We start from the raw sequence: 26,645 nt of genomic DNA on the forward strand, positions 1-26,645 counted from the left end.
TGTTCCGTGTTCGCTCAAAACATCCGCTCTTCAGTCGGTGTTACAATCTAGAGTTCCGGTAGAACTCACGGTTCAACGGATACTTCTTCTTCTTCTTCTCTTGGTTTTATTGGCGGTTGGCAAACAGCTTTCGGGTGCATTACCGCCACCCACTGATCTGGAATATGGACTAGGTATCTAAACGATCTCTAAAAATGAATGTATGTCAAATACTACAAACAAAACAAAATAATAAATAAATAAATAAATAAATAAATAAATAAATAAATCCAAACAAACAAACAAACAAAACAAAACAACCAAATTCACTTAAATCAAATAACCCGGCCTTATATCCTATTCATTAATCTAGTTGATTTTAAAAAATTTATTAGCTTTTTCCAGCACTCATCACCTGAAGATTTCCGTAATATATTTATGATATTGACTTCCCCTAGCTTTCTTATTTCCTGCTTTAACACATCTCTCTCTGTTATATATTTGTTGCAATCTAATAGAACATGGTCCACTGTTTCCTCCTCTCCACAATGTTCACACTTTCCTGTATTATGTTTTTTAATTAAAAATAGAGATCTATTCAGCCCAGTATGCCCATTCCTTAATCTTGTCATTACTCTTTCCTCGGTCCTGTTCCGCCCGCCTGATCCTGCATTCCCAACTAATGGTTTATTCTTAAAAAGATACCGTCCTTTACTTTCTTTGTTCCACTCATTTTGCCACTTTTTCCTGATTTGTCTCTTTATCACCCCTTTGACTTCTGATTTGCTGATGTTCACATGGAGTTGATGTTCACTCCTCAAAGCCCCTTTGGCTGCTCCATCTGCCCTCTCATTCCCTTCAATCCCGATGTGTGCAGGAACCCACACAAAAATGACGGACAATTGCATATGCTTAAATCTAAATAATTGCATCATTATTTCAAATAACAGGTCTTCTCTGCATGTGGTGTTGCAATACAATAAGCTCTTTAATGCTGCTGCTGAATCTGATAGTATAACCACTCTTTCTGGCCTGCTGTCCTCTACCCACTGCAATGCAATTATTATAGCCATCATTTCGCTTGTAAACACAGATAATTAATCCGATAGTCTCTTCCTGCATACGATGTTCACTTCAGGGATGACTACTGCTGCTGCTGTTCTGCCTGTCTCTGGATCTTTTGAACCATCTGTGTATATATGTAAATGACCATAGTAATTCCTTCTAATGTATGAATTTACACTGTTACTATTTCTCTCTTGTTCTTTTTCCCAGTCCAGGAGGCTCAGATCTACCTCTGCCTGTGGCAGTAGCCAAGGTGGAACAGCCGGCAACACAACAGTTGGCGAAAAACTCAACTCCAGTATTCCCATCTCCCTTGCTCTCCTCTCAACCACCCATCCAAAGCTCTTCATTTGCTTTTTCCCGTGTTCCCAGCATGGCTCAGTTGTACTTATTGTCGGATGATTATTGTGACCTTGCAAATTTGCCCAGTATGTCATCATGAGTTGCTGTCTTCTAAATTCCAGTGGCATCTCCCCCATTTCCACCTGCAATGCAGGTACAGATGTAGTTTTGAAAGCCCCACAACATACCCTCAGTGCTTGAGCCTGAATCCTGTCCAACCTCCCCAACAAAGATTTACATGCCGACCCATATGCAACACACCCATAGTCCAGTACTGATCTTATTAAACCTGTATATATAGCTTTCAAAGAAGACCTGTCAGCTCCCCACTCTGTACCCATTAAACACCTCATGACATTTATAACCTTTTTACATTTATCACCAATTTTATCAATATGTACTTTCCAGGTGAGCCTTGAATCAAACCATACTCCCAGTAATTTGAATGATTCCACCCTTTTCAGCTCCTTGCCATACAGATATAGTTTGACTTCTGATCCAATTTTCTTCCTTGTAAAGAAAAGGGTGTTTGTTTTCTCTACGGAAAATTTAAATCCCCATTTCAATGACCACTGCTCCACTCTTTTAATTGTTTCCTGTAACTGTTTGACTACATATTTCACATTTCTTCCTGTATTCCATATTGCGCCATCATCAGCAAACAGAGATTTCCCTATAGTTTGTCCAATATCTTCATATACATCATCAATCATTATTGAAAATAACAAGGGACTTATTATGCTTCCTTGCGGTGTTCCGTTATCCACACCATACCTTGCTGAAAATGTTTTCCCCACCCTCACCTCTATAGAACGTTCATACAAAAATTCCTTCACCCATCTGAACATTTTACCTGTTATACCTAAACTTTTCATTTTAATCAATAAACCTTCTTTCCACAATAAATCATATGCTTTTTCTACATCAAAAAATACTGCTACCACCACCTCCTTATTGACTTGTGCCTTCCTCACCTCTGTTTCTAGACATAGTATTGGATCCATTGTTCCCCTTCCTTTCCTAAACCCACTTTGATGTTGTGATCTAAGATTTCTTATTTCCAAATAATATGTTAGCCTTTCAGTGATCATACGCTCCATGACTTTACACATATGAGACGTCAATGCGATTGGTCTATAGTTGCTTGGATTAGTGGGATCTTTTCCTGGTTTCCTGATTGGTACTATGACTGCATGTTTCCAACTTTGTGGTAATTTCCCTTCCTGCCAAATTTTGTTGTAAAAGTGTAATATGACCTCTAATGACTTATCTGACAGATGTCTCAACATGATATAGCATATCTGATCTTTTCCCGGAGCAGTTAGTCCTGCTTTACCTAAAGCCCTTTTCATTTCTTCTAATGTAAAGGGGGTGTTAATTACATCATCCTTCTCTTCCTCTCTTTCCAGCAACTCTTTATTTCTTTCACTTGTTTCCTGTCTTCCTTTTCTCCCCTCTTCAGACATATTTCCAGAGCTATGTACCTCAACCAAAGCCTTTCCTAACATATCTGCTTTTTCTTGATCTTCATTAGCCAGGACCCCACCACTTTCCAAAACTGGGTACCCCCATTCACGTCTTACTCCCCCCATTTTCTTAATCATTCCCCAAACTTGGCTAATTGGTGTGGTTCTCCCTATTGAATCACAAAATGTTCTCCAGTACTTCCTTTTAGCCTCTTTAATAGTCTTTCTCACCACTGCTTGCATTCTTTTATATTGTATGAAATTTTGAAAATTATGAGTATTCTTTAATACCTTAAAAGCCTTATTACGTTTCTTTATTACCATCCTACATTCCTCATTCCACCATGGAACCAACTTCCGCCTTTTTGTTCCAGCTTTTCTTACAATTGTCTGCCTGGCAGCCCCAATTATAGCATCTCTTACACTTTCATTCAATATTTCTATATCCTGTTCTCTATCTATATTCCTGAAACTTGATTCACTTATCTCTCTGAATTTATCCCACTGGGCCTTTCCAAACCTCCACCTTTCTAATGAATCTTCTAAACCCAGCCTACTTTCATTACCTATTTTACACAAAATTGGGTAATGATCACTTCCAACTGTTGTCTTCTTCACCACCTCCCACAAACAAATACCTGCCAAGGACTGTGATACTAGTGTTAAGTCTAAACTTGACTCTTTTCCTGAACTACAATCAATCCGTGTGAAACTCCCATCATTTAAACATACAAGTCCCAAAGAATCCATCAAATCCTCCACTATCAAACCATTCCTATCATTTCTGTCCCCTCCCCAAAGTGTACTGTGGGCATTGAAATCACCACACCAAATGACCCTCCTCTTATCTACTCCCTTTATTGCCTCCAGTGTTTCCAATTCCATCCTCTGACATGGATTATAGAAATTCACTATAACCAAACTCCCATCTCCTACCCAAACCTCAACCACTACATACTCCAGATCTTTCCCTTTTTCTAGTTCTCTATATGAAACACCTTGCCTAATAAAGGTAGCACATCCTCCCCCATTACTCTCTTCTCTATCCCTTCTTATACACACATATCCTTGAATCACAAAATCTAAATTAGGTTTCAGCCATGTCTCTTCTACACATATTATATCTGGTTTACTTTTTAAAGCCTCAAGAAATCCTTTAAATTCTTGTCCATTCGCCAGCAGACTTCTTGCATTCCACTGAAGAAGTAACATAATTAATTTTAATCCAGCGAACATAATTCTTTGTCCAACTGTCCCTGTCTTTTAAGCTCTTCTTGAACATTCAACCCAGATACTCCATGAATATTTAAATATCTTGCTGCACTCTTTACGATGATCTCAATCTTCTCAGATCTCCCTTTTGCTTGGAATGTGCAGTTAATTACTTCAGCCATGAAATACACAAAATTCTCCTTATTTACCAGCAATACGTTTTCATCTTCCATCTGACTGTTTCTCACATTTCGTTCAGTTGGCATTTCCTTCTCTGTTGTTTCTTTTTCTCTCCTCTCCACTCTGTGCTCCCTCTGAACCACCTTCACTGCTTCTGCATACGATAGATCACTGTTCACTCTTAGCTTCTGCACTTCCACTGCCTTCTTTCTCTCTTCACAACCCCCATAGGCCACACTATGTGCACCTCCACAATTGACACATTTCAGCTGTGCCCCAACCTCGCATTTCCCGTATTCATGGTCCCCTCCACACTTTCCACACTTTTGTTTACCTCTGCACCCTGCTGCAATGTGTCCATATTTCTGGCATTTGAAACACCTCAAAGGTGGCGGGACATATGCCCTAACATTGTAACTTATGTATCCCACAGTCACTTTATCTGGCAGCACTTTCTCTTGAAAATCCAGCAAGACTGACAAACTATCCAGTCTCTCTCCTCCCCTTCTTGTTTGCAGACGTTTTATGCCAATAACTTTACCACCTCTTATGTTTGCCCTCATATCCTCCAACTTTTCATCTACAGGGATACCATAGATTACACCTCTGACAAATCGCCCATCGCCTGTCTTCTTGGCTATTTCCACCACTTTATTGCACACTTTTGTCAACTTCATTACTTTCTTTCTCTGCTCCTCGTTTTTACACTTCATGAACAGTCCGCCATCACTCAACACTTTCGCCGCCACGATTTCGCCAATCTTCTCCTTCAACCAGCGAGTTAATTCCACCGGACTAACCTTCCTTATATCATGCCCTTCCTTGAACCTCAAAATCACTTTAAACCCTTCTTTCTCCTCATTCCTCCTCTTCACCTCCCTGCCTTCCTCTCGCTCATCATAGCTACTACCACTTCCACTACGCTCCTTTCTTTTATTCTGTACTACCTTCCAGTCACTTTCATCCATATCCTCACTCCCACTCTCCCAATCGCCACTACCCGCCATCCTAGTCCATTCACAGATCAGTTTATGCACAACCGCCAAACCTCTCCCTCCAAACAATTCGTCCACGTGTCAGTCGAAACTCCTCCACTCGCAGACTTGCACATGCGTGGTCGTGTCCGGCGCACTCGACCGGTTCAACGGATAGTTCCTACTCGCAGTTTCAATAATTATTTAATTTATCAACTAAAATAAATAGAAAAAAATGCATACAACCTTTTTTTTCATCACTGGTTTTACTACTACTTCTGTCATTTAGCAGACACTTTTATCCAAAGTGACTTACATCTGAGAAGACAACTCAAGCAAGAAGGTTTAGATGGAGTTTTGTTTTTTCCGACACAATGAGATCTGAGACAAATTTTTATGATAAGCCTCTGATTGTTAATATCAATAAATCTAAAAAATATTTTTAAAATTAATGTGTACTTTATTATTTGTCACAAAACATTTATATGGTTAAGAAACTTTTATTGCAATAGGCCTCAAAATAACATGGTAAGTCTTTGAGACATTAAAACATTTAAACATCCAACTTAGTTTGCCTCAGCGCTTCCAGAAGGTGGATTTATTATTGACGTGCACTTGCAGGACTCATGGGTCACCGTTTGGCATTAAAATAAAAAAGTAAGTTATGTCTCTGAGCTGGTAGTGCAGCCGTCTCACAGCTAGTCCAACAGATGAATGAACCGTCTTTCTGTGTTTGGGATCTTTATGCGCTCTAGTGGTTAAATGTTGGTAACTGCAGCTTTAAATGTGCCTATATATATCTATATATTTCACACCAAAATCATGTTAATTGATCCTCATTTCCTTTCCTGTGTTCCCTCTGGTCGTACCATCGGAAGTTTACCTTCCCTCTGACTTAACTTACTTTTTTCTTTTAATGCCAAACGGTGACTCATGAGTCCTGACTCCTGCATGTGCACGTCAATATTAAATCCATCTCAAAGACTTACCATACATTATTTTGAGGCCCATTGCAAAAAAAGACAAATAAAAACAACATAAATATTTTATGACAAATAATAATCTACACAAATAAAGCCAATTCTTTCAAGACGGCAGCTTGAAACAGTAATACATGCCTTTGTCACCACTAGACTGGACTACTGCAACGCCCTCTATGTGGGGGTTAGTGCTTCTTCCATCTCCCGTCTCCAGATGGTCCAAAATGCTGCAGCACGCCTTTTAACTGGCACTCGCAAATTTGAGCACATTTCCCCCATTTTAGCTTCCCTCCACTGGCTGCCCATACAGTCCCGGATTCATTTTAAAATTCTTTTATTTGCTTTTAAATCCTTGAATGGTCTTGCCCCGCCGTACCTCTCTGAGCTCCTACACCCTTATTCCCCCAGTCGCTCTCTCAGGTCAGCTGATCAGCTGCTCCTGAGAGAGCCTAAAACTAATAGAAAGCTCAGAGGGGACCGCGCCTTCGCTGTTGCAGCTCCAAAACTTTGGAACAACCTGCCTCAGCAAATAAAACAGGCCTCCTCTCTGTCTGTTTTTAAATCTCTTCTTAAAACCCACATTTTCTCCTTGGCTTTTAACACCTAGCAAGACAGTTGTGCTTATTTTATCCTTTTTAGTATTTTATTCTTTTATCTTCTATTTTATCCTTTTTATTGGATGTGCCTTATGGTGTGTTGTCTTTTATTTGCCTGTCCAGCACTTTGGACCATGTTGGTGTTTTTAAAGTGCTTTATAAATAAAGTTGTATTGTGTATTGTATTGTACATTAATTAAACATTTTTTTATCATATAAATTGTGTCAGCTCTCATTGTGTCATCTAAACCTTCTTGCTTGTGTTGTTTTCTCAGATGTAAGTCGCTTTGGATAAAAGCGTCTGCTAAATGACAGAAGTAGTAGTAAACTAGTGATGAAAAAAATGTTATATGCATTTTGTTCTAATTATTGTCGTTGGTAAATTAAATACTTACTGTAACTGCGAGTAGGAACTATTATTTAATGTCAAAGGCTGTGTCTGATAAATGTGAGGAGTTTGATGTCATAGAGAGTGTAGAGCATGTGATTCTTAAATGTGGCAAGTATGAGGTTGAAATGAAGGCTTTACGAGACAGGATGTACGAGTTGGGAAGGGAATGGAGTTTAGAAGAGTTGTTAGGGAGCAGTGAGAAAATGAGGGATTATTACAGGGCACTCTTTGTCTTTCTTAAAGAGACAGGGCTAGACAATAGCATATAGATGTGACTACCTTATTTTATTTATTTATTTATTTGCTTATGTAATTATTATTATTATTTTTTTCTTTCTTTTCTCCCCCTATTATATCCAGCAAAAACCGGAAGTCGAACCGGAAGTCGAGCGGCCGCCATTACTGCGGTGGCGGCTCCCTGCTAGGCTCTATTTGTAATTCAGCGCTTTAGAATAAAACGTTCCCCAAAAGTGGAGTGCTCGAAGTTCAAAATGTCTCGGAATTCGGGGAGGACTTGTGCCGTTCTTGGCTGTTCAAACAGTAGTGGTAAACTACAAATTTGGAAAAAGAATGTATGCAAAACACACAGTCCATTACAGAACGAAGACTGTGCTTGTGCCAGACCCTACGGATTGCACAGATTTCCTGGGCGTGCCGAGGACCAAGGTGTTCGCCAGATGTGGATAAAAAACATCCACAGGAAGGACTTTGTCCCCAATAAAAACAGTACGGTAAGTATTTACAAATTGTCATTGTCACAGCTAACTTTAACCGGTACTCGCTAGCCATGTAACGCTAATGCTAACAACGCTAATCCTGTGCAACTCAGAAATCAGTTTCCGAGCCTGTGTTCACGACTTTCAGTCCAGGTTTGTCACAGTGCATGGAACATACTGATGCCTGAAAAGTGAATGAAAGTGAGAATGACAAAGTGTAAAAACTACGTGTTTCACAAAATACTGATGTAATAGTGTAAAACATGATTAAAAGTTAAGAGTAATCGTTCTCTAAGTAAGTCGCCATAACGTTACTGCGTTCATGTCAGGCGTGTTTATGTTAGTGCAGTCAGGCTTGGACGACTACATTGCACTTTTCCTTGTCTGAAGTTGCTCTCATGTTCAGAGTAGAACGGGATGCAGCATCACTCACCGTACAGTGTCTTGGGTGCTTGCCCGAAATAAACTACATTGGAATAAATACTTGTAAAAAAACTGCTTTACATTTACCAGCCACAGTAACGAATACGTGTAACACACCAATAATCATTCATGCATCAATAATCACAATAATCACAATTGTTGCATAAAAATACTTTAGGTTTGAGTAATTTGTGGCTAAGCCCTGTGTACTTTTACTTAAATGACAATCTCATTGAGTCACATTGACATTTCACTATTACACCTTTTGTATTTTTATTTTTTTTACTTTACTAATACTTACTAAGTAGTAAAGTAAAGCACAAGTAAAAGTAAATTATAGTTACATGTGTCAACATGCTGTCGACTGTAAGTCCAGTGATTATCAGCTGATTATCTGATATCTGGTCTGACGTTTTTCTAATAGTTGGGTTTAGTGTTGTTGTTTTTTTTGTTCCTATCTGATCAATAATGAAATGAATTACATTTAAAATGATTGATATGAAAATGATGATAACTGATGCTGAAATTATTTATTTAAAAAGAGTATTTTAATTATGTTTTTTGATATTTTGGTCACTGCAGTAATGTCGTGACTCGTGACCAATATTTTACATAATAACTATATGTGGCCACTCCTCATCATTCTCTCCCACTCTCAAGGTGTGTGGAATACACTTCCCTGATGGCAGACCAACGAAGGAACACCCATACCCTTCATTGCATATGGGATATGGTGTAAGTTTTTTGTGTACATTTTTCTCTGAATAACTAACAGTTCTATTAATTGCCTCCACAATATAAAATTTAAGAAGAGATTCAAATTGATTTGCTCTCCAATATGTTGGTTTTTGTATTTTACTGTTTTTCAAAGATTTTTTCTGTTTCCATGTGCTTCCTCAGAAAGCAGCGCTGTCATCTGGAAGACCACCCCCAAAGAGAAGACGTCATGGGCCCGTAACAGACGACACATCACATGACGAACATGAAGGAATGGATTCTGGAGCTGAAATTAATGTCACCAATTTGGTAAACCCTCAACCTCTGCAGAAATGTGATGTTGGCATTCAGTGTCCAGATACTACAGATCATAACTATTGTTCCTTCAAGACAACAAAAGACAGTGCTACACAAACTGATCCTGCACCTTCAGTGTCAGCTTATGATCTGGATGACAGAAGCTCAAAGTTTTTCACTGGCCTAGGTATTGACAGTTTTTGGCAACTTTTGTACACCATCATTGCTTTTCTCCCACAGCCAAAAATTATGAAGTTGCCAGTCCATGAACAACTATTATTAGTTTTAATGAGGCTTCGTCTTGGTTTGATGTTTACAGACTTGGGTAAACGGTTTGGGATAAGCAGGAGCACAGCCTGTGAGATCTTCACAATGTGGAGACCAGTACTTGCAAAGTTTATGAGAGAAAAAGTAATTGCTTGGCTGCCTAGAGATACTCTGAAAAGAATAAGACATCAGTGTTTTAGTGAAAACTATCCAAAAGCGACATGCATCATAGACTGCACAGAAATATTTGTACAAAGGCCGAAGAACCTCAGGAAACGATCACAAACCTACAGCAACTACAAACATCATAACACCTACATACACTTCAGGTGGAGCTTTGTTTGGTTCATTACACACACACACACACACACACACACACACACGCATGATCATATACATACACGCATACACACACAGTTTTTGGGGTTAGGTAGCGGTACCTTAGCTCAGACTGCGATCAGATCAGATCTCAAGATTTGGGTCGATTGCTGTTCGTGTTTTGGTCGGCTCCGTGCCGGTTTCGTGTTTTGTTTGTGGTTTTTTGTTGCAGATTTCCAGTGCTTGACGTGTGTCTCCGTGTGTTCCTGCTTCCTGGATTGGCAGTGGATGTCGTCGTGATTCTCATTTTGTCCAGAATCGTGCAGCCCTAGTGTATGCATATGTATGCGTATATATATGTATATATATTAAATATAGTAATAATGCACATACATATACCTTTGGTTTCTACCGTCATGGTATCAATCATTAATATGTGTGCAGACAAGGTAAAAAAAAAAAAAAAAATTGTCTATCTTCAAAAATGAATGACATTCCAAATTTAGAAATCGTTAACATTGTTTTTTATATAGATACTACTGACAGTGTCCTTCTTGGTTAATGTCATTCTCTTACTGGCTAAATACCATTGTTGTAAGTGGAGAAAAATGAAGCCCTCTTTCCATTTTTTTTATAAATGATTTCAAATGTTTTTTTGTTTCTTTAAAAAATATTAAGTCAAATAACTCTGCAAAAAAAAAAAAATTAACCGATATATCAAAATATCTTTTATTTTAAGTCTCTTTCTGAAATGTCGATGCTATTTGCTTTAAAATGCCTTACTGTTCCTTTGCATTAACTTTAGTTGTCTATCTTATTTTTGTTTATATGTCTCTTGTTCATGAAACCTCCAAGATGTTCTCTATTATTATATTTCCTCTACTAGCAGTTTTGTATGAAGTGTATTTTTCTTTTTTAAAAAATTGTGTTCAATAAAAAAAAGGAGGAGGAGGAGGAGGAGCAGGAGGAGGAGTTATTACCTGTAAAACCGTGAGCTCTACCGGAATTCCAGGTTGTAACACCCGGCTGAACAGCAGACGTTTTGAGCGAACGAAACACCTGAGCAGTGATTCCTTTGAGGAGGACGGTTCTGTTGTTTACTTTCTTTTTCCTCTTCAACAATGTCTAAGGTTAATCACCTGAGAAAGTTTATCGGTCAGCGACTAACTGTAGAAATATTCTCAGTGTTTGAAAAAACCATCTTGGAGTATGAAGAAGAGCTGGACCGTCAGCGCAGACTGTTGGACCTCGTCCTGAAACCTGAAATCAGACTAAACAGAATCGGTACGTAACTCTGTAAAGATGAATGAATGAACACATGAATATGACTCGTACAGGATCCCTTTATTTAGAGTTTATTTGGAGTTAAAAGCCGTGGTGATGAAGCAAACGAACTAAATGGGATGCTCCTCAGCTCAACCAGCTGCTGATGTGGATTAGGAAACATCCCGAACTGTTCTGTTTACTTGGTGTTGCTTTTGATTGATTGATTGATTGATTGATTGATTGATTGAAGAATTTATTAGAAGAATTGCATAGGATCAGGTACAGTTTCATGACAGTACAGATTCGCTGATACAAAGTCAACTAAAAGGCATTATTCCAAGAAAGCATTACACTTGTTTACATTGGAGACCTTTTTTAACTCGTATAACATTGAATGACATGCAGGTAATAAGCAGTACTTTGTAGTGAAGATTGTAAAAAAAAAGAAAAGGGGGAATTACTGTTATAATGGTTTTCATGGTCGATTCATTGTTATTTCATGCTTTACACTTTTGTAGAAAAGATGCAGATTTCCATGTAAGATATGAGATGACACTGGCAAAAAACACGATGATGAGCATCGTTGGAGGATGTTCATATAGGAGTTCATATGCAGTACTTGTAGTTGGATGAAGGAGAAGACCGCAGGTTCAGGACAAACTTTAAACCTCACAAATACAACCAAACAATCAACACTTATTTTTTCCTCTTTTTGTAATTTCAGACCTCCCAGGAGAATATGTTTGTAAGGTGGAGGAGGACGGGGTTTTCAGTGACCAGCACCTCGATAACCTGGAGAGGAGCTGCAGCCCGGACCAGGAGGAACCAGGGAATCCACAGATTATAAAACTGGAGGTCAGCGATCAGGAGATGAAGCAGGAGGACGTAGAGATGGATAGAATCGGTACGTAACTCTGTAAAGTTGAATGAATGAACACATGAGTATGACTCCTACAGGATCCCTTTATTTGGAGTTAAAAGCCGTGGTGATGAAGCAAACTAACTAAATGGGATGCTCCCCAGCTCAACCAGCTGCTGATGTGGATTAGGAAACATCCCAAACTGTTCTGTTTACTTGGTGCTGCCTTTCATGGTCGATTCATTGTTATTTCATGCTTTACACTTTTGTAGAAAAGATGCAGATTTCCATGTAAGATATGAGATGACACTGGCAAAAAACATGATGATGAGCATCGTTGGAGGATGTTCAGTTCATATGCAGACTGCAGTACTTGTAGTTAGATGAAGGGGAAGATCGAAGGTTCAGGACAAACTTTAAACCTCACAAATACAACCAAACAATCAACACTTATTTTTGCCCCTTTTTGTAATTCCAGACCTCCCAGGAGAATATGTTTGTAAGGTGGAGGAGGACGGGGTTTTCAGTGACCAGCACCTCGAGGAGGAACCAGGGAATCCACAGACTATAAAACTGGAGGTCAGCGATCAGGAGATGAAGCAGGAGGACGTAGAGATGGATAGAATCGGTATGTAACTCTGTAAAGTTGAATGAATGAACACATGAGTATGACTCCTACAGGATCCCTTTATTTAGAGTTTATTTAAAAGCCGTGGTGATGAAGCAAACTAACTAAATGGGACGCTCCCCAGCTCAACCAGCTGCTGATGTGGATTAGGAAACACGGAAACAGTGAAGTTGGTTTTAAGTTGGATATTCGACAGACATTCGCTAAAGTTAAACTTCTAAAACAATCATTCGCTTAGGTTCAGGCCGACTGTGAGCAAGCAGCTCCAACATTTCGAATGCACACGTATTTCGGACTTTATAGGAAACATACGGACACAGAAGAGGGTTGAAGCGTGTTCAGTCCTCCTGTTTTCGTAATAAAATGAAGGATATATAACCAATATATCTAAAGTTGCCGAGGGGCTAAAAGTGCCGCCCCTCCCTAAACGGGCCTCATCTTCCAAGGAGGGCCACATTTTTCGCGAGGGGACGCATTTGCACGCATTTGAACGCATATGCCTTGAAGCGGAGGAGTGAGAAGAACAGGAAAGACCTGTGATGTGAATGATTGGCAGCACTGACATCTGACCAATCAGAGCGCTGCGCCTGCAGCCAAAAGCAGGACAAAGGAAAAAAGGTAAAACACGAGGAAACCAGAAGGTGAAGAAGAGGACACTTGAAGGTGCGAATGTCGTTGAAATAAAACTTTGTGGCACGAACACCGAAACTGCCACTCCTTAGATATGAATCTCTGTCTCTACTGGAGAATTTATTTTTTTCCTGCAGCTCTTATTAACATTTATTGAATTCCTTGTTAACGCCCTATGCATTCCTCTCTGTTGAAAAGGAGTGGTAAAATGACCAGTTACTGTTCGTATATAAGCTATAGAGTTTAGCCGATACATACAGGACTGTCTCAGAAAATTTGAATATTGTGATTTTCTGTAATGCAATTACAAAAAGAAAAATGTCATACATTCTGGATTCATTACAAATCAACTGAAATATTGCAAGCCTTTTATTATTTTAATATTGCTGATCCTGGCTTACAGCTTAAGAAAACTAAAATATCTTATCTAAAAAAATTTGAATATTCTGGGAATCTTAATCTTAAACTGTAAACCATAATCAGCAATATTAAAATAATAAAAGGCTTGCAATATTTCAGTTGATTTGTTATGAATCCACAATGTATGACATTTTTTTTAAATTGCATTACAGAAAATAAAGAACTTTATCACAATATTCTAGTTTTCTGCGACAGTCCTGTAATATATTGACTAAGGTTTTATATCAATTTATGTTGTTAAGACGTTTCCGACTATTTTTAAGGAGATAATGTCGCTATCTGTTGGTGAATTTAATTCACAACAGTCAGCTTTTGAGAAGACATTACAGAAAAATACTGATTGAAATGAGTGTGTAGCTGATGCATTTGTTGACAGAGGGAACTAAACTTGAATGTAAAGTTTGACATATTAGTCTGTTTGATCCTGAATTATGTTTTCTTAGGACTGTAGTCTGTACATAATAATAATACAACAACAATAATAATAATACAAATATTAATAATAATAATAGATAGCAAATATTAAATCTCCAAATCTCTGGATTTCCCTCCTCATAGCAATAACTCTCCCTGTTACAGTTGCCTCTGCCGAGCGAAGCTTTTCAAAACTCAAGCTCATCAAGACATACTTCCGCTCATCAATGGCACCAGAACGCTGAAGTGGCTTGGCTATCATAAGCATCAACTCATAAATGGCACAGCAGTTGTCATACGGTGACCTCATTGATGACTTTGCATCCAGAAAATGCAGACGTGGATCTGTAAAAGACACGCGTGCATGTTTAGTTCTGCTTAGGGCCCCAATTTGGTCAGGGGCCCCTGGGGGCTGACAGGATGCATATATTACATACATGTAACCGGTGGCGGTTAACTTCTGCGTTGTGTATTTTAGGTGACTGGACTCAAGCCGATCAATTGTAAAACTTTATTTCTGTTCCCTTTCCCCAAAGACATCACAGAACAAAGAGGGAAAGTTTAGGAGGGGCCGAGCATTTTAAAGGGGGGTTGCGCCCCCCTACCCCGTTAATTGGGTATGCCAAGGTGTGGCAGCCGCCACACCTCGGCTTCAGGGGAAAATGTAAATGTTTGTTTTTTAAATAAATTTATGGAATTACTCAGTGTCTATATGAATGAATGAATTAATGAATGAATGAATTTTATTTTTGTGTCATGTCCGAAGACCCATCCCTTACAGGATTATAAGACACCAGAAACAGAAAATCATCAAATACACAATATCACACGCACTTAATTGGGAGCTGCACAATGTACACCGGAAAAACAAAATAAGTAAATCAAAAACCAGAATGGATATTTTTACATATATGTTACTTTTCTTCGCCTATCCCACACTTTCTCCAAATAGTCAGCAAGTGCAAATACTTTATGATCAAAAATCCATTTGAGTCTCTCAGCATCGCATCTATCAAATAATTTTTGACGCAGCTCATGATACAGAGGACAATAAAATAAAAAAAAGGAACTCATTTTCAATGTCATTAATGTCACAGTAAGGACAAATCCGCTCTTCTTCTGGGACCCCCCGATAACGTCCTGTCTCAAGGTGCAGAGGCAAGATTCCACAACGGATTTGGGCACACAATGATCGTTTTCTTTTAGAGAACGGGGCACAAACATACTTTTCACAGCTATAACAACTTTTTATCATACTAAATATTCTTAATTTTGGTTTATACAATATGTCCTGTGACCATTTGATCTGATATGTATTAAACAAGGCTTCCTTAGCCAAAGTATGTTTGTATTGGTTATTCTATTATTTAATACATATAAAATAACTACAAATGCAAATCAGAACAACATTATTGATTTCACTTGGTGTTATCTTTCCCAACACTTATACCCCCCGCCTCATATCTTGAAATGTGATATGTCCCAGGCCAGCGTCCCTGACGACAGTGGTCGCTAGGTCAATCTCGTTTTTACTAGGCTTTGCAGTGTTACTAACTTACAAAAATGAAAAGGAAGCAGGCAACCACGCAATTTTTTTTCAAAAAAAGAAAGAAGGCAAGTGATGGGTTCAATGTTGCCCCAGCAGCAGACGATATTAACGAGGCTGTTAGCCACTGATGGATTAATTATGCAAGTTCATCTTAAGGTAAGATATCAAATCACCCTACCCTCATATAAATCTGTTTAAGGGAAATATTTGACTTTTTTTACTCTCTCTCTTCTGCTCCCTCCCTCTCCTTTTTTGCATTTGGACTTTAACTGTTTTAAGTTAAACTGGTATGTCCACGTGATATTGTTGCACCGACATAGTGAATGAAGTGAACAGAATGAGTTAAATTGCGTTTGTCAGATGCGAGATACGAGATTTCTGCTCTCTAACTCTGCCGCTTGCTGTCCATGGTGCTGAAAATGGATGTGTATTGCGTAATCAAAGTGTAGTGTTCATAGTTAGCAGGATGTGAGCGAGACTGCATTTGAAAAAGTTCAAACTTTCTTTCTTTATTTATTTTTTTACTTGACCACGCAGATAAGCTACATAGCAGACGTCTGATGAGTATTTGCCGGGCATAGGGCTGGGCGATTTTGGACAAAAATAAAATCCCGATTTTTTTTTTCTCTGAAACCCCGATTTTAGATTTCGATTTTTCGTTTTTGGTAAAACTACAAAAGACAATGGAATAAATTGTTTCAAATATTTTATCTTTATTTTTAAAGAAAACAAACAAAATTGACAATTTGACAACATTTACAATTTTCTTGACCAAACAAAGATGACTAGACGAGCTCTGTCTGTAATGCAGCCAGCTGCGAAAAAGGAAAATCGATTTTCCGATTTTCCTTTTTTTAACATTGTCTTGATTAATAAATCCGATTTAGATTTAAAATCGATTAATCGCACAGCCCTAGCCGGGCATGTTGATTGATAGTATACTGTAGTTAAGTTCTGTGACTCGTAACCTTGCCATACCTTAGCTTTGACTGGATTGATGCCCCTGCATGACCTGGAAGCTATTGAGCTAAAACGTTTTTTACGTATAAAAATTAATAAAACTTATGAACAGATTTAGAACATAAAATCAAGAGGCGTATCTCATGCACCCAGAGTAGTTTCATTATCTTTTAACACTTTTGTAAATAAATTCTTATTAATTTGAATGAGAGAAGTTGTTTGTGTTTATTTTATACATATTTGTCACAGCTGCTGGTTGCAAAGGTCTGTGCTCGGACTCCGTCCTTCACTGTTATTCTGTCACGGCACCTCTGCAACAGCTGGCACGTATGGAATAACAGCTACTTTGAGACTGATTTTGCTTATAGTTATGTTCCTGATAAGTCGGGTGGTGCCCCGTTTTGATAAGTAATCTACTTTATTAATTATTAATAATTATCGAAAAACAATTATTCATAACTCTTTAATAACTGAACCAGCGCCCCCTTTGTGGCACAACAGAAGTGACCTACAATCTTCCTCGCGGTCACCAGGGTGTCTATCACGCTGCCCGCGTCCACGCAGAGTCGGCAAGAATGCACGACGAAAGCCCGTGGCGTTTTTCTGAACGCTCAGATGAGAAAGACAACACAGACCCCAGCTTCGTTAGGTTTTCAATCACCGTTGTAGCTTTTATTTATTCACCTCTGCTGTGACACTGCTGTGCGCATGCGCAGATCACCACAAAAAAATAAACTTGATTAAACTCACTTTACGTGACACAGCCCACACTCCACACCCCCACCTCACCCAGAGCTTTCTTCATATTAGCAGTGTTGTTGTGCAAAATTACATGGCTTGCTGATACCAGTTGTTTAACAATTTTCTTATAGTCTGTTTGATGCACTGATCAAAATAATGAGAATAAAATATATATCCGATACCTGATCGAGTCTGAAACAACGTGTTCGGGTCAGATTGCTCATCACGTGATCGGATCAGGACATCCCTATTAAAATCCTATCTTTTTGTCCCTTTTTGTAATTCCAGACCTCCCACAAGAAAATGTTTGTAAGGTGGAGGAGGACAGGGTTTTCAGTGAACAGCACCTCGATAACCTGGAGAGGAGCTGCAGCCCAGACCAGGAGGAATCAGAGAATCCACAGACTATAAAACTGGAGGAAGACTCCAGCGTTCAGGAGATGAAGCAGGAGGACGTAGAGGTGGATGTCTCATTGGTCAATGTTGCTGATGTGAAAGTTGAAAATGGTGAACCAGGAACAAACTGTGACCAGCTGCTGTTGCACACTTCTCCTGAAGCTCAAAACAAAGATGAGGAAGGAACTGAAAGTTTACACTCAGACTCCAGTAAAACTGCAGATCTGGAGCCAATGAGACGACACGGTGACCACGAAGACACTGCTGTCCCGTCAGACGGAAACTGTAAATCAGAGCTGACCAGCACCCAGACAGGGAAGATGGCACTGTCTTGCAGCTCTTGCGGGAAAGAGTTCAGAAGAAATCTTCATTTAGTGGATCACATGAGGATCCACACTGGCGAAAGGCCGTACCTGTGCAACACCTGCGGAAAATCGTTTAGACAATCATCAACACTCAAGGCGCATGAATTGATCCACACGGGCGAGAAGCCCTACGTCTGCACAACATGTGGAGAACGTTACAGGCACCGTTCCGGCCTGCTGGTTCACTCGAGGATCCACACCGGCGAAAAGCCGTACCTGTGCAACATCTGCGGCGAAACCTTTTCTGAGTTATCAGTTCTTAACCAACACATAACCATGCACACAGGCGAGGAGCCCTTTGTCTGCACAAAATGTGGAAAAGGTTACAGGCAACGTTCTGCCCTGCTGATTCACTCAAGGACCCACACCGAGGAAAAGCCGTACCTGTGCAACACCTGCGGCAAAACCTTTGCTAAATTATCAGACCTTAAATGTCACATAACCACGCACACGGGTGAGAAGCCCTACGTTTGCAAAACATGTGGGAAAAGATACAGGCACCGTTCCAACCTGGCGTGTCATACGAGGACCCACACTGGCGAAAGGCCGTACCTGTGCAACACCTGCGGCAAAACCTTTCGTAAATCATCAGTTCTTAAACGCCACATGACCACGCACACGGTCGAGAATTTTTCTTGCAAGATGTGCAACAAAAGTTTTACTCGCAGATATAGTTTGAGGAATCACATGAAAAATCACCCGGAGGAGAAGTCTGGTGACTCATGACAAATAAAGCTCATGTTGTCCTCCGGGGGCAGCTGTCCACTCCTGTCTGACCCACAGAAGAAGAGACGAAGAAGTCCAACCACCACCTGCTGTGGCTGATGAGCCTAATCCCCTCCCCACAAGGGTTGCAGGTTCAACCCAGATTTATGCTTCTCCATCAACTTGACGCAAAGAGAACGATATGGTTGTGTACTTTTTTTAAGTTCTGCATTGAGGTTGTTTGATTCCCTGCTCCTTTTTATAATCGTATTATTTGTTGCTGTTGGTAACTTGCCGTCTCCACGATGCAAATAAAGAGCTGTTAATATGTGCTGAAGTTTCTTTAAAGCAGCACAACGGAACTTTCAGCTTTTCTGAGTTTGGCGACTCCTTTGGCCAAAAATCGGTAGTGCTTTACCAGAAAGAACACTCCATTTCCCATGAGCACCAGCGCGTACTGCCGGAAAACCCCCGTCCCCGTCGCGTGCATTTGTTTTGATGAGAGAAGACGGGCTGGACTTTCAAAACTACTTTTCTGTTTTCAGCGGTCGTTTGCAGGATGGATAGTGAAGAGGTAATGCATCTATTTTTGGTTAAACAATATAATATGACGATGTTGAAAATCACTAAGTTCAACTTGGTTTTATTAAGTTGTTTCAGCGCTCTGCACCTCACCCCCGCCCCCCTGTGCTGTTTCAGCCAGATAATGCGCCCCAAATTACAAACGCTTTGTTTTTGTTCTACTGCACATTTTTCCTGTCACGTTTTTTAGAGGGACTTCGTCATAAATTAGTAGTCCAACATACTTACTGACAAAATAAAAAAAATACTTTATAACCTGTGAATAACTGAATGCAGATGCTGAATGCAGATCAGCCCTGCACAATTTTACAGTTCTCAGGATAAATAGTAGAAATGTTCTATACATTTTCTTTGCATTGCATTCTTTTCTCTAGTGCTGTAATTCTATTCAATTGTATTATTATTTTATAAAGCTCCCTCATTGCCAATTACACAATTTTATGATCACTTATTATTCTGTGTCTGGTGTTGATATTGTCAGTAATTTTAGAATTACCAAAACCCAAGACGAATGTGAAAACATTCTAATTTTGATTCTTATTGAACATAGAACTCTACATTTACATTTGTATCATAACAATTCTGTCTCGTTTTATCAGGAATCTGCTTACCGACACGCAGCATATCGCCAGTTTGTGCTCTGGCAGCATGGGCGCCTGGGTGTGGGCAACAGAGTGGTAATACCAAGCTGCTGTGTTTGGAAAATCAGAGACAGCTTTCCAAACCCAATGGGACAGTACACTGGTTTCAGGGTTCGCCGTCTTCTATAGGATGGAACCTTTATGAGGATTACTGAAAATATTTTGATATTGTTTTTTTTTTTTTTAATTTCCATTTTTTCCTGTGTTTGTGTGTGTTCAAAATAAAGACATTTGTGCAAAACAAGACATACTTTTATTTACACACTTTCAGAAAATAGAACAATTCTTGAAGTTTCTTATTTGCATAGTGACAGCAGTTATCCCATACATTATTATGAACAATAAGTAATCTATCACAGTAGCAGTAATTAACAACTGTTTATCCATGTACAAACACACATGATCCTCAGTGTTCACTTTGGGGAACAGTCTCACCACGTGTCACATGTGTCCTAACTAGCTCGAGTGTTGGGGGGGGGCGATACTGGAGCCAGGAGCCCTAAGCGCCGGGGGTCATCTGGCCTAAGTGTCTGTCTCCTGGGAAGGCCACCTCCACTTTGCAGCCTCTTCCTAAGAATGGCTCTCTGCAGGTCTGGAATGTAGAAGTAATCCTTCTTCTCCTTAGTGTGTAGACACTCCAGGATTTTGACTTCTTATTGTAGTACCGTCTGTAACTATAAGGAAGCACCAATTTCAGAATACTCTTGTTTTACAACTATCAAGAAACTGCTCTAAGATTACAATAGGGAATTGCTCTGCAGATATGTATAAACTTACATCTTGTGTCCATCCTTGTTTCGTGCCGGGAGGCGGCCATTGTGACAGTTATAGTCAATTGCAGCGAGCAGAGTCCGCGTGTGATACACTGCTGGAGTGTAGGAGTACCGCTTCCCTGCATACATTAGTATGTGATTCTGGAAGTTTTCCAGATCTGATGTAGTCCTGCAGAGTGTGAGAATAAAGATACAAAAACATTATGTCTTCCTGATAATTACTGACCTATAAATCAATCGACATACTTTGTTGATCACAAGTTTGATTTTTTTTGTTGTTGAAGTCACCGTAATTACACAGATAGTAAAAGCAAGTAATGTATAGCTATATAAAAAATTAGAGAAATTTATATATTTATACACTCACAAGATAAAATTACACATTATAAACACCATATAAGGTTTCTTTTACTACCCTTGATATTATTTTAATATAATTCCAACAAAGTAGATTTCTTTTATATACTTATATGGTGTTTATATTGTATTCTTTTTATCTGGGAGTGTATACTTTGCCTATATATTTCATTTTTCTGGCTATATTTCACTGTATCTACAAATGTGTTGCTTTTACCATCAGTGTATAAATATCTGTATATACAGACCTGTAGAGTCAAATTGTTTACATAGATATTGACATTTGATACAGTAGCAACACTTACACCAGCTGTAGTAGTTTCAGGATAATTGTTTTTGTAAAACACACTGACATAGGTGTTGACAAAAGTGCATACCTGAAGGTGATGAACGTCTTTACATCCTTCAACCATCTCTCGTCCAAGACAACGGCTACAAGGGCTTGATGAGCTGCTGAACCTGTAATGACACATTTCATTGTGAGATGGACAAAAGTCCATTCAAAGCAACATACACTCATAAAAATAGATTGGAATTACCTTGTTTTATCCAAGGTTTTTCCTGGGCGTCATCATCCAGTGGTTCATGCTCACAGGCTCCAGTTGCCCATGTGTGCTGGTTGCGAACATGATGAATGACAGCATGCCACTTCATCTGCACAATTAGAAACCATGTATGAACTTGTGTGATCGGACAATACATCTGTACCCAACTCAAACACATGTTTTAGTTTACAGCATCAATTTACGTTGCACAAACATACCTTGAAGTCCTCCACAGACGATGCTTGCTTAGCACAATACCAGAAACGGTTCACGATGTGCCGGATCCAAGGCAACAGTTCAGACTGCTCCCTCACCGTACCAGCCTGAAAACAGAATAGACCAGTGTTAGACAGTCACAATAAAAATGCTGCTTCATTGCAGCACGTTATAAAAATGTAGAAATCTAGTCACCAACAAATCCCTCATAATACAATGAAATTGCATACCCGTCTGAGCTTCTTCCCTAAACTTTTCGCTGCATGCCAAATATCTAGGGAATGTTGTAGTCCCCATTCTTTGTATTTTCCATGTTCTGGATCTGTGAAAAAAAAGAACCATTTACAATCACAAATACATCCATCTGAACATCCAGAATCCAAATCTTACAGCCATTTCACTTACTCAGCAAAGCTGAAATTTGTGTGTGGGCATCAGTGACTACTTCTTTTATGCGTATCTCAGGCAGAAGTGCATCCATGGTTCATGGTTATGAAGCACTCCTTCTCCATGATCACAGAGTTTCGGTTCGTTTCTCGCTTATCCAGGGAGACGATGTGCACGATGTCTCTAGATTCCTGCTCTATGGTTGTGTATGTGCAATACTGAGCACAGTGGCCTGCAGAATGAAAACCATGGTCGTCAATATGTGAACTGTGCAAATCAAAATCTCTCTCTCGCTCTCACTCACTCACACACCCACATACCTGGAGAATCCATCCTGCCATCACCTTATGGGAAGACAAGACAAAAAACAAACATTACAAAGGTAACACAACATGGTCTTGATCAGTTATAGCAAACTAGCAAAATGACAATAGCAGGATATAACAATTATTCTTGTCTTATTCACTAACATTTTATGGATACAGATCACAGGCGACAAACCTACCAAAACAAGGACTCACCAAGAACAACAACCTTGTCCTTCTCGCATAAACGGGTCAGAACAGAACAGTCATCGTTTACGACTGATAATCCTAACATTTGCTTTTGAAAATTACCATGTCAGCAATAAATAGCTACCAGCTTGATAATTCCGACCTCTACTGAACATAAACGGAGGACTAGTTGGCCTCAGTGATAATACAAGACACATTACAAACTCAAAAGAAGTGTATATAGATGATATAAATGTACTTACTAGTCCAACAATAACAGGGCTAACTCCCCATCGGTCGGACATCCCTCCTCGTCTTTCAGCTCACGCCAGCGAGTGAACGCCGGGCCAATGTTGATTCTCGTCCGGGCATTTAGCTTGTTACTCTCCCGCTTTCTTTTTTCTCCTCCTCCGATAAAACTTTTATTCTCTTCGGATTCTTCGCTGCTTCAGCCATGATAACAACTCCACGTTTCTCTCACCACGAGTTCTCCTCAGCGCTGCGCTCCAAGCCCCGCCCATTTTCGTCTCGACTACGAATCAGGAAGGAGGGGGAAGTGACGTATGTGCCGTAAAGCAGTCAAAGCCGTAAAATTTGTAGTTTTTTAGTGTGGCAGGGTTCCTACCATGCTCCTCAAAGTTACATAGTGCCAGTGAAGGTGATACAGACTCCCCCAGACAATGACAGAGGTGTCATTAAACCTGTTGGAAGTTGATGTACCATCACAATGACTCTGGAAATATGATATTAAGGTGGAAAAGTTACGTAGTGTCGCTTTAAAGCGTGTGACATGACCTCATGTGGCATGTTGGAATTAGATAAAGCAAGGAGTTTATGCATGATTAGGTAGGTTCTATCAGAATTTAGATGCAAATAATTTGCAGATACCCAGTCCTTGATGTCCCTAAGACTTGCCAGAAGTTTATCTAACGGCTCCATTTCATCTTCATAGACAAATAGAGTTGTGTATCATCAGCAAAGCAATGAAAACTTCCAAAATAAATGAAAACTGCAAAAGTCATCTCATTGTACAAAACTGGAGGAAGACACCAATTCACTAATTACAGACCTGATTCTTTACTCCCAATATTTTCTAAATCTTAGAAAAAGTATGTATTTACAGATTGGACAAATTAATGCCAGTCAAAAGGCCACGACCCTAATTACACATTAAACTTCTTGCTTTATATAATTCCAACCTGCCATGATACGATGAAAAAGAGGCTTCAAACCCCCTGCAGAAAACCTGTGTGTGACGTCATGGAGGGTTTGTTGACTTTCCGGGTTAGTTTGGGAACTTTATTCCCTCTAGTGATCAAATATTGGGAATTGCAACTTTAAATGTGTCTTGTATATCTATATATTTCACACCAAAATAATGTTAATTGATCCTCATTTCATTCCCTGTGTTCCCTCTGGTCGTACCATCTGAAGTTTACCTTCCCTCTGACTTAACTTACTTTTTTATTTTAATGCCAAACGGTGACTCATGAGTCCTGCATGGGGCTAGGGGCTAGGGGAGGGCTAGTCTACTGCATGTTTTAGATGTTTCCCAGTCTTCAACACACCTGGTTCTAATCACTGGTTGTCATCAACATGTCATCAAGATTTACACAACTCTGTTGGGGACACAGCCTTGTCTATCAGCAGGGGCGTCATTTGGGTATGGCAAGGTGTTGCAGCCGCCACACCTCGGCTTCAGGGGAAATTGTAAATGTTTGTTTTTTTAAATACATTTATGGAATTACTCTGTGTCTATTTGTATTGATTATTCTATTATTTAATACATATAAAATAACTACAAATGCAAGTCAGAACAGCATGATAATTTTCACTTGGTATTATCTTTCCCAACACTTATACCCCCCTCCCCTCATATCTTTAAATGTGATATGTCCCAGCGTCCCTGACGATAGTGGTTGCTAGGTCAATCTCGTTTTTAGTGCGCTTTGCAGTGTTACTAACTTACAAAAATTAAAAGAAAGCAGGCAACCCCGCAATTTTTTTTCATAAAAAGAAGGCAAGTGATGGTTCAATGTTGCCCCAGTCAGGCTTTTAATGAGGCTGTAGCCACTGAAGGATTAATTATGCAAGTTCATCTTAAGGTAAGATATCAAATCCCCCTAACCTCTTATAAATCTGTTTAAGGGAAATATTTGACTTGTTTTACTCGCTCTTTCTCTCTTCTGCTCCCTCCCTCTCCTTTTTGCATTTGGACATTAACTGTTTTAAGTTAAACTGGGATGTCCCTGTGATATTGTTGCACTGACATAGTGAATGAAGTGAACAGAATGAGTTAAATTGCGTTTGTCAGATGCGAGATACGAGATTTCTGCTCTCTAACGCTGCCGCTTGCTGTCCATGGTGCTGAAAACGGATGCGTATTGCATAATCAAAGTGTAGTGTTCATAGTTAGCAGGATGTGAGCGAGACTGCATTTGAAAAAGTTCAAATTTTCTTGACCACGCAGCTACATAGCAGACTTCTGTGATGAGTATTTGCCGGGCATGTTGATTGATAGTATACTGTAGTTAAAGCAGCACTATGTAACTTTTCCACCATAATCTAATATTTCCAGAGTCATTGTGATGGTACATCAACTTCCAACAGGTTTAATGAACCTCTGTCATGGTCTGAGGGGTCTGTATCACCTTCACTGGCACTATGTAACTTGGAGGTGGATGGTAGGAACCCTTCCACACTACTGGTAAAGCACTACCGCTTTTGTCCAAAGGAGCCGCCAAACTCAACAAAAGCTGAAAGTTACATTGTGCTGCTTTAAGTTCTCTCGTAAACTTGCCATTCGGTACCTTAGCTTTGACTGAAATGACGCCACTGTCTATCAGGGTTGTGTTGAGGCAGCAAACATCTAAAACGTGCAGTAGACTGGCCCTCGAATCCCGGCTTGTGTGCACCCCTGATAATAAATCCACCTTCTGGAAGAGCTGAAGTAAACTAAGTTGGCTGTTTAAATGTTTTAATGTCTCAAAGAATTACCATACGTATTATTTTGAGGCCCATTGCGATAAAAGTTTCATAACAACATAAATGTTTTGTGACAAATAATAAAGTACACATGACTTTAAAAAATATTTTTTAGATTTATTGATATTAATAATCAGAGGCTTATCATATACATTTGTCTCAGCTCTCATTGTGTCGGAAAAAATAAAACTCTGTCTAAACCTTCTTTGTAACTGCTCCTAAATCTTCTTAAAATGGTAGATAAAGACAACGCTCCACTGACATCTGAAGGTATTTTATTTCCCCACAGACAACGTGAAAAACTGCAAACAAACAAATAATACATTTTTAACACGTTGAATGAAATCTTTACATCTTTAAGCAAACAATGAAATTAAATAAATATGTATACAAACGTACCGTGTAAGCCTTCTACCACGTTTTTAGGATAGTTAAAGTTGTTTTATTCATTTTACGGCAACTCTTGTTCAACACATGAACTGCTACCACCACTGAAGCTCAGTTCAGAATGAGCTCGGCTCATCAGGTGCACTCAATTAGCCCAGCACCAATTAGGAGGAGGCCTGCCTCTGCTGCCCCCTACAGCAGGTACTGAAGTACTGAAGGACATACACACCCACAGATACAATATTGCTCAAAAGAAACACATATGGTACATATTATTATTTTAGAAACCCAATAAAACAAAAATATAACAAATTACCATTTCTGGCTTATTAAGACAGCTACACTGCCCCCAAAATTACAGTGATTCATTACTGCCGCCATGAACTAATTAGGCTATAGAATCTGTAATTTTCTTTACCAAC

The 26,645-nt window shown here is 39.4% G+C and overlaps 1 protein-coding gene across 1 annotated transcript; it reads left to right on the top strand.

The window, feature by feature from the left end:
- The first annotated feature begins 7,545 nt into the window (after positions 1–7,545).
- LOC133421722 (zinc finger protein OZF-like) lies at positions 7,546–20,287 on the top strand. Its single transcript, XM_061711459.1, has 7 exons — positions 7,546–7,916; positions 8,985–9,059; positions 9,225–9,350; positions 11,109–11,207; positions 11,914–12,093; positions 12,527–12,676; positions 17,679–20,287. Exons 5-7 carry the CDS (start codon positions 12,060–12,062, stop codon positions 18,875–18,877), a joined length of 1,383 nt encoding a protein of 460 aa, XP_061567443.1. The 5' UTR covers positions 7,546–7,916; positions 8,985–9,059; positions 9,225–9,350; positions 11,109–11,207; positions 11,914–12,059; the 3' UTR covers positions 18,878–20,287.
- Positions 20,288–26,645: the final 6,358 nt, after the last annotated feature.

This window comes from Cololabis saira, chromosome 21 (assembly GCF_033807715.1).
Source record: "Cololabis saira isolate AMF1-May2022 chromosome 21, fColSai1.1, whole genome shotgun sequence".
Classification (NCBI taxonomy): Eukaryota; Metazoa; Chordata; class Actinopteri; order Beloniformes; family Belonidae; genus Cololabis; species Cololabis saira.

What these genes read in the sequence shown, in the direction of transcription:
- LOC133421722 (XM_061711459.1), top strand. Translation starts at nt 12,060, where the DNA reads ATGAAGCAGGAGGACGTAGAGATGGATAGAATCG. An exon ending in CGTAGAGATGGATAGAATCG is followed by an intron (nt 12,094 to 12,526) that starts GTACGTAACTCT and finishes TTGTAATTCCAG; the next exon opens with ACCTCCCAGGAGAATATGTT. An exon ending in CGTAGAGATGGATAGAATCG is followed by an intron (nt 12,677 to 17,678) that starts GTATGTAACTCT and finishes TTGTAATTCCAG; the next exon opens with ACCTCCCACAAGAAAATGTT.